Raw genomic sequence first — 8,872 nt, 5'->3', positions numbered from 1 at the left:
CCTAAACTCCCTCTCCCGTTTCCCTGAAGACCGCCAAAGGGTCGGGTCCAAACGTGTGGGCCTGTCTGCCTCTCTGTCTCTAACGGGCTGAAATAAGCGGCGCTGGATCAGAACATCACTGAACTTCCGGAAGATCCGGAGACAGATCTCGTATTTTCGGTCAGTCTGGGACTGAGCCCCGGAGTGTGCAATTTGGGACGGCTGAAAAAATGCCCACCCGGGCCCTGCAGCCCCCGCCCGCCGCGGTGCTACCCTAAGGAGCGGCCCGTTCCCATCTCCCCCGACCAACTTTCAGCCAATTGGAGGCCAGGCTTTCCCATCCAGCTCCTGCAGCCGCCTCTGACTCCGCCCCTCTCCTCCAGGAGCCAGCCGGGGTAATCCTGCAACCGGCCCCTCTGTCCCTGCCCCCTCCTCCATCTCCTGCCCTTTGCAATGAAAGTCCCTGTTAACTCTTCTCCCCTTTAGCAGGCGGCCCGAGTCAGTGCAAAATGCTGGGCATGTACGTGCCGGACAGGTTTGCCCTGAAGTCGTCTAAAGTTCAGGACGGGATGGGGCTCTATACGGCCCGGAGAGTGAAAAAGGTGGGTGATTTCGCTGCTGCTCCTCGGCACCCATGGGGTCGGCATGACGGGGAGACCAGGGCGCATAGGGGGCTGTGCGCTGTCTGGTGGGTGTATTGAAGAAGCAGATAGGGCAGCTGTGTAGCTTGCAAGCTACTCCGCCCCCCCCCCCTCGCTTAGTTTCCAAAATGCTGGGTTCTCCAGAGAAAGCCTGCCACGTAGTACCGGAGTTCACTGCAGCGCCTTCTCCTCGCTGCCTGCAGGGTTTTCGAGTTCAAACTTAATCCCAAACTCTCTCTTTGCCAGAGCTCTCTCCACCGTCTGCTTTGCAGCGGGCAGTGTCTTGCTGAAATGAAAAAAACCTCAGTGTTAAACTGAAGCATGTTCTGGTGCATTTAACAGAATCTGTTGTTGGCACGCAAGGACTGAAACCGTGATCAGAAACAACAACAAAAAGGCACCGTCCCCTAGGGATCTTTGTTTCTTTGGGGAGTGGCATAAAGTGGTTAGCCCAGCTAGACAAATCCCCGCCCCTGTACATGCATAAGCAAAGAGTGGGTTAATCGTGTGCATAGGAAGGGGTTAGTAGGATGTTTTTATTTTGGTTTGGTGTTACATTTTTATTTGTGTTTTAAAACAGTTTTTAAAACCCAGGCAGTGCCCCTGTCCTGACCTATTTCTCCATTTCCATCTCATTTTCCATCTAAATATACCTCCCTCCCCACCAAACTCTTGCTGTTTTTTCACTTTTATCAGAATAAATGATTTAATTTGCTTTGCAGAATAATGAAACTGTGGTGGCTACAGCTGAAACCTCAATTAAGTGCAAATCCCTCTTATTCAAAACAGGTCACATCCCCTGACATCTGTTAATTAAATTGAGAATTCTCTTGATTATCCACAATATCAGTTATCCAGAAATATTCAGTGTCCCCCATTATACTTAGATAATTGAAGTGGTACAGAACTAAAATGATCAGTCCCACATTAATTTAAGCTTCTACCTTTTGTTTTTCTTGGATTTTTGTGTGTGTCTGTCCCATTTTTGGATCTTATTGGTTTGAGAGAGGTGCTGTTTGGGCTTTCTTGTGGTGTGTGCAATTCATCTGACTCCATAGAATACAGTGAAATTCATCAAAATTATCTATTTCAATAGTCATTACAGTTTTGGGCCTGATTTCCCTCTCTCTTAAGTATAAATTTCACTGCTGTGAAACTGGTGAAAAAGAAAAGTAGAACTTGCCTACACTAAGTGCCAGAATTCCTCCATATTGTTTAGGCAGATGTCACCAGGTGGTGCTTTTACACATAGCCTTCCAAGTACTTTTTCTTAGTTTGGCGGCAAATGTTCAATGTTAGGAAGGCATGCTAAATGTTGCTGTTAGTTTTGTTATGCAAGGCTCTGAGTAGAGGTATCTGTGTAAGCAGCAGATGTTGCTCTCTTCCTTGGTCAACCGAGACCAGTGTTACTTCCTGGGAACCAAGCATTGGTGTATGGCTGAGATTCCTGAAAGAAGGACTTGGCCTGCATGCTATTTGTGACCACCTCTGTTCCAGGACTGGTGTACATGCATAAATAAAATAAATTGTTCATAGGATGTAACCAGACTCCATGTCACTGGGAAGCTTACCTCAGCAGAGGGGGAACAATACTAATTATACTATATAATAGCCATCTATTGTAATGGCCACCAAAGTCATTCCATTAACAATTTTTGGGAGGAGGTGCTGAATGTGAAATTAGACATATATTTGAGTAGCAAATTCTGTAGTGTACTCTGTGTTGTATGACATCTTAACTGTATCTTTCTTTCCTGTGGTTAAAGTGCTCCTTTCAGATGTCCTTGTGTTATCATTAGTATTGCTAACCCCAGTTGCTCAAAAATAATGTCACACTCCTCAAAAATCGAGTGATTTTTAAAAAAATATACCATATATACTAGATCGTAAGCCGAATTTTTTTTAGTAAAAAAGGGAAGCACCAGAGAAGGGGGTCGGGTTGTGAACGGGTATAGAGAGGGAGAGGTAGGACACAGCCCCTCCCCTCAACAGAGGGAGCAAGGAGAGGCAGCACAGCCAGCAGGGAAGAGGCGGGGCCAGAGTCTCTGCACTTCTGGCCACGCTGCTCTCCCCCCAGCCTCCGAAGCAGCTGCAGCTCCGGAGCTGGCAGGCTGCAACCATGCCGTTCGCCCCCCGCCCCCCAGAGCAGGCTGTGGCTGCACCGCCCGGGCGCTGGAGCATGCTGCGGTTGTGCTGCCCAGCCCACTGGAACGTGCTGTGGCCGCGCCGCCCGGTCTAGTCTGCTGGAGCAGGCTGCGGCCGCACTGCCCAGCCTGCCAGAGCAGCTCCAGCCAGGTCAGAGACATCCTCTCCAGATAAGGTGGGAAGGGATGGGATGGGGAGAGTGTGGGGGTTCTGGGCTAGGGGTGGGGTTATGTGGGGGGTGGTCACAGGAGTTACTCCCCTGACTCCCAGCTTCTTCCCCCCTCCTCGGCCCCCCAAATTTCCCCACCAGTTGCTATCCCAGCCCGTCAGGGTAAGCAGCTGGCGCGCTGGGACACTTTGTTTACTTAGGTTTACCTCTGTGCCTGCGGACGCTCGAGGTAAACAAACCATCTCGGCCCACCAGCGGCTTATCCTGATGGCCCGGGAGCCAAAGTTTGCTGACCCCTGAATTATAGGGTTGGTTTATGAACAGATTATAAAAATTTTCCATTTTTACTTAACCATCTTGGGGGGGTCGGCTTATAAATGAACCGGCTTATGATCGAGTATATACGGTAATTCATTTTGCATCCTTCTTAATTTGCCTTTGGGTGTGAGCCCTGAGGTTGCACTCAGGTCATGTTTTCAAGCTTTTCTCTGTTACTACAAGGGCTAGAAACTTCGTATTTTATTTTATTTTTTTAAAATGAAAGCTGAGATTCTCATGTAATCTCTTCTCTCTATCAGCTAGACTTCAACTCAAACACCCAATATCACAAAACTCTTGATACAGTCATAAGCATTGGCACTATTGGTTTCTCAGTGCTTTGCAGGAGATGGAACAAGATCAATTGTTGCTTCCTGACTTTCTTTAAAGTTGATCCCTACTGTGTTTTCTGCCATTTTAGTGATATGGCAGTTTGTCTCCTTTTAGTCACTGTTTCATTCATTATTTTTTATTGACTTGAGAGGAAATGAAGTGTAAGAATCTGGTATTAGTTAGTATATATTGGCATATAATAGAATATTTGTTTGCTAGAACTGGTAAATGTGTATATATCTGAAGAAAAGAAACTTGTAGTCATCAAAAAAGGCTGTTACTTACCTCTGGGACCATTGTGTTGCAGGACATATTGGTTAGCTGCCTACAACTTCTGTTTCCTCTCCAAATCTGACAAGGTTATTTTTACATTTAAAAATGCCTGCAACTTTTAAAAAAATCACTTTAAGATTCAGGTCTTTGGGCAGGTCTTCACTTACAACGGTGCAGCTGCAGTGCTGTAGTGTTTCGATGAAGGCCTTGTCTACACTTCCACTTTACAGCGCTGCAACTTTCTTGCTCAGGGGTGTGAAAAAACATACCCCTGAGTGCTGCAAATTTAAGCGCTGTAAAGTGGCAGTGTAGACGTGCACCAGCGCTGGGAGCTACTCCCTTTGTGGAGGTGGGTTTTATATAGCCCTGGGAAAGCACCCAAGCAGTGGGGCATTGGCTTTCTTCCCTAGGCCAGAGCAAGTCTAGTGCTGGCCCTGTTTGACAGACCCCCTGAAACCTGCTCGGAGGATCCTCCCCATGGGCCCCGGATCCCTGGTTGAGAACCACTGGTCTAGGGTATGTCTACACTTGGAGCTAGGGGTGTGATTCCCAGTTCGCCTACCTACTCATGCTAGTTCTCATCGAGCTAGCATGCTAAAAATAGTGTAGCCGTGGTAGCGCAGGCAGCGACCAGCTGTGGCATGTGCTAGCCACCCTGAGAATGTACCCCGGGGGTAGCCTGTGCTGTGGCCACTGGCCACTGCCCTGCTACTGTGGCTACACTGCTGTTTTTAGTGTGCTAGCTTGATGAGAGCCAGCACGAGTGTGACATACCAGGGTACAATCCAGACCAATGAGAAGCTGTGTCACCCCTGCCCTCTAACCTGGGGTGCCCTTTACAATGCTTTGCTGCTGTATCCTCCAGCCTGGACTGCTCACAAACTGCCTCCAATGTGTAAGTCGCTCCCAGCTATGTCTGTGTGTGCTACAGCCAGCCAGCCACACCTTGGCTCTTACCAGCCTTAAATATTACCACCGGGTGACCCCAACACGCTCCCAGTCCTAGATTCTCCTGCAGAAATGTGTGTCCTGTACTGCCCAACCCTCTCCTGGACAGTGCAGATACACTGAGTCCGTTTTCCTTTAAGGGAATAATATGCACACAACTTGTTACCCAGACACTTGTCTAATCCAGTGTGTTCAAGCTGAAATAAATAGAACAAGTTCATTCACTACAAAGAGAGAGATTTTAAGTGAGTACAAGTAATTAGACAAAAAGTCAGAAGTAGTCACAAGAAAAATAAAGACAAAACACTTACCGGTGCTTAACTTTTGCTATGAATCTAATGTAGTTTAAGTTTTCTCACCCCATGCTTTCAGCAATCTTACTGACCCAAATCTTTAGGTCAGGACCCCTCCCCCAGAGTCCAGTGGCTGCTTCCTTTGTCTCTTCAGGTACAGTGAATGCAATAGGCAGGGAGAGAGAGAGAAGGTGTCTTGGGGTTCTGCCCCTTCTTTTTTTTAGTCCTGCCCCCCTTTGAGAAGCATTTCTTGCTGAGAGCAAGGCAACAGGCAGTCTGTGGAAGGAAACTCCATGCTATTTCTTTGCTAAAATGTATTTTTGCCCCCCACCATTTCCTGCCAAAGAATGGCCACTTATCAAGTAATGGTCCATCAGCCTTGTTTACACCTGGTTGAGGCATGAGCTTGCTCTTTGTCTCTGAGGAATTGGTTTAGCCACTCACCAGATTTATCTGGAAAACATACTTTTAGTCATGATCTCAGTTGGTTTATAAATTCACATATAACACTGCTATGTGCATTTTGCCATGATATTACTGATCAGCAAATTCAGTTTTTAAGTGATTCCTCACAAGACACGCCTTGTGCAAAAATATTACACTAGTGTGTAGGATGAGAACGCAGAGGCGTATTCTGTCACAATGAGTATGTATACTCAAGCAGGGAATCACACTCCCAGCTCCAAGTGTAAATGTAGCCTAAAGGTTGCAGTAGAAGTTATGTGTGATTGGTGTATGAATCACATGTGATATTCCTGACTTCTTGTCCTTCAACATTATGCAGTATGAAACTATTGCTGCGTTCCATCCCAGAGATGTCTGCGTTTTGATGGTTGGTGAAGTGATTCCTGTAGGTACTTTGTAAGGTGCCTGGGGATCCTTTGGGATGAAAGGATTTGTATAAATGTAAAATAGTGGAGCTAACTGACCCAGGGATAGATATAGTCAGTGTCCCATGGCAAGTCTGTACTACATTGGTGCAGCTGCACTGCTGTAGTGTATCTGGTGAAGACGTGCTATGCCAACGGGAAAGCGCTTTCCTGTTGGCATAATTACTCCACCTCGGCAAGAAGCGGAAGCTGTGTTGGCGGGAGAGTGTCTCCTGCCAACATAGTGCCAGTGGGGACAGCACGAAGCTTGCATCGCTTGGGAGGAGTGTGTGTGTGGGGTTCACATCCCTGAGCGACATAAGTTGTATTGATTTTAGGCTGTAGTGTGGACCTGTCCTTAGTCTGCACTACAAAGTTTTGTTTGCATATGTCATAGAATCATAGAATCATAGAATATCAGAGTTGGAAGGGACCTCAAGAGGTCATCTAGTCCAACCCCCTGCTCAAAGCAGGACCAATTCCCAGCTAAATCATCCCAGCCAGGGCTTTGTCAAGCCGGGCCTTAAAAACCTCCAAGGAAGGAGACTCCACCACCTCCCTAGGTAACGCATTCCAGTGTTTCACCACCCTCCTAGTGAAATAGTTTTTCCTGATATCCAACCTGGACCTCCCCCACTGCAACTTGAGACCATTGCTCCTTGTTCTGTTGTTTGCCACCACTGAGAACAGCCGAGCTCCATCCTCTTTGGAACCCCCCTTCAGGTAGTTGAAGGCTACTATCAAATCCCCCCCCTCATTCTTCTCTTCTGGAGACTAAACAATCCCAGTTCCCTCAGCCTCTCCTCATCAGTCATGTGCTCCAGACCCCTAATCATTTTTGTTGCCCTCTGCTGGACTCTTTCCAATTTTTCCACATCCTTCTTGTAGTGTGGGGACCAAAACTGGACACAGTATTCCAGATGAGGCCTCACCAATGTCGAATAAAGGGGAACGATCACATTCCTCGATCTGCTGGCAATGCCCCTACTTATACAGCCCAAAATGCCGTTAGCCTTCTTGGCAACAAGAGCACACTGTTGACTCATATCCAGCTTCTCGTCCACTGTGACCCCTAGGTCCATTTCTGCAGAACTGCTACCTAGCCATTCGGTCCCTAGTCTGTAGCAGTGCATGGGATTCTTCCGTCCTAAGTGCAGGACTCTGCACTTGTCCTTGTTGAACCTCATCAGGTTTTTTTCGGCCCAATCCTCTAATTTGTCTAGGTCCCTCTGTATCTGATCCCTACCCTCTAGTGTATCTACCACGCCTCCTAGTTTAGTGTCATCTGCAAACTTGCTGAGAGTGCAGTCCACACCATCCTCCAGATCATTAATAAAGATATTAAACAAAACCGGCCCCAGGACCGACCCTTGGGGCACTCCGCTTGAAACCGGCTGCCAACTAGACATGGAGCCATTGATCACTACCCGTTGAGCCCGACGATCGAGCCAGCTTTCTATCCACCTTACAGTCCATTCATCCAGCCCATACTTCTTTAACTTGGCGGCAAGAGTATGTCAACTAAGAGTATTAAAAAAAAATCATACCCCCTAGCGCTGGCACAGCTCTTCTCCCTTGCATTAATTCCATCAAATCTACGAGTCCTGCCCCCATCACTCCCCCCTCCCCCAAAAGTGCTCTGTCCAGTGCCATATCCTCTCTCACACATCATCTTCCTTTATGACATCCTACTACTTCTTCTTGAGTTGGCCTTGGCTGGGTTTTTTCCCTTCATTCTTGATCTGTTGGACTCTTACCACATAGTTGTCAGGACTGTGCTTAAAACGACCAACCCAACTGAGCCTGCATTCTCTCATTTTTGCATTTATTGGTATTAATTTGAGCATATCTCTACATACACATTTCATCCATCTCAATATTTGCCTTTCTGTGGAACAGATCATTTGCTCATATTTCTTCTTTGTTGCTCAACACTCAGGGCCATACATTAAATGTGGACAGACCACTCTTTTGTAGATTTTGCCTTTTAGTGTTACTGGTATCTTCCTGTCACACACTACACCACTTAGCTCTCTCTATTTGGGCCACACATTTATTATCTTAGCTCTAATTTCATCTTCCATTTTCCTGGACTCTGAAACTCAGATACTTGAAGCTTTGCATTTTCAGAGTTGTCTGCCTGTCCAGTTTCAAGGATAATTCTTCAGTGTTCATATAATGAAATTACATGCCATATATTCTGTTTTTTCTCTGCTTATTTTGAGCCCATGTCTGTCCAACACAACTCTATTTTTCAAGAATCTGTCTTTCTCCTCACTGCATAGAATATCATGTGCACCAAGGTGCCGCCTTCTGTATGTTTCTTGTGAGGGTGTCTAGAATGAGAACAAACACAAAAAGGGCTTAATGCTGACATAGCTGTGCTGCAAAATTCTCAGTGTATACAACACTGTGCCGACAGAGTGAGTTCTTCTGTCAGCTTAGTTAATGTCATTCAGGGGGGTGGTCTAGCCAGGCCGGCGGAACTCCTTCTGTTGCTGGTATAGCTATGATGGCAAAATATTTGTAGCCTGGGAAACTGATGGTTTGTCTAATCTTCTTTCCCTCACACACCTATGAGGATAATTATATTAAAGATTGTGAGGTTATCAGATACTGTGATAATGGAGGCCATATAAGTACATGAGATAGGTACATTCAGCTTTTCATCCTCCCTTTGAAAGTTTGCAAGTAGATTGTTTTCTCACTGTCATCCTCACAAAACAAACCTGGTCATGACAGTCAAACTTTCTACATTGTTAATTGCCATCAATAATTAAGGTTCTGCAGATAAAATTATGTCCTCACCTTCAGCCATGCAGCTCCCTTGGGCTGGATTCTGTGTGCTGCTAAGGCTATCTTGTGCTATGTAAGTGGCTGGAAAAGGCCCAGTGGAGAATTCTC

General features: G+C 46.5%; 1 protein-coding gene across 7 annotated transcripts in view; it reads left to right on the top strand.

The window, feature by feature from the left end:
• The first annotated feature begins 378 nt into the window (after positions 1–378).
• The window catches only part of PRDM5 (PR/SET domain 5), a 140,610-nt gene continuing 132,116 nt past the window's right edge, over positions 379–8,872 (top strand). For all 7 annotated transcript variants that reach the window (XM_054031058.1, XM_054031061.1, XM_054031062.1 and 4 more), the window contains exon 1: positions 379–581. In XM_054031058.1, coding sequence (XP_053887033.1) covers positions 489–581 — 93 coding nt within the window. In that variant the 5' untranslated portion in view covers positions 379–488. The remainder of the gene's footprint in view (positions 582–8,872) is intronic.

Source organism: Malaclemys terrapin, chromosome 5 (genome assembly GCF_027887155.1).
Source record: "Malaclemys terrapin pileata isolate rMalTer1 chromosome 5, rMalTer1.hap1, whole genome shotgun sequence".
Taxonomy (NCBI): domain Eukaryota; kingdom Metazoa; phylum Chordata; order Testudines; family Emydidae; genus Malaclemys; species Malaclemys terrapin.
The sequence above is the reverse complement of the archived record's forward strand: the minus strand, read 5'-3'. Positions and strand labels throughout refer to the sequence as shown.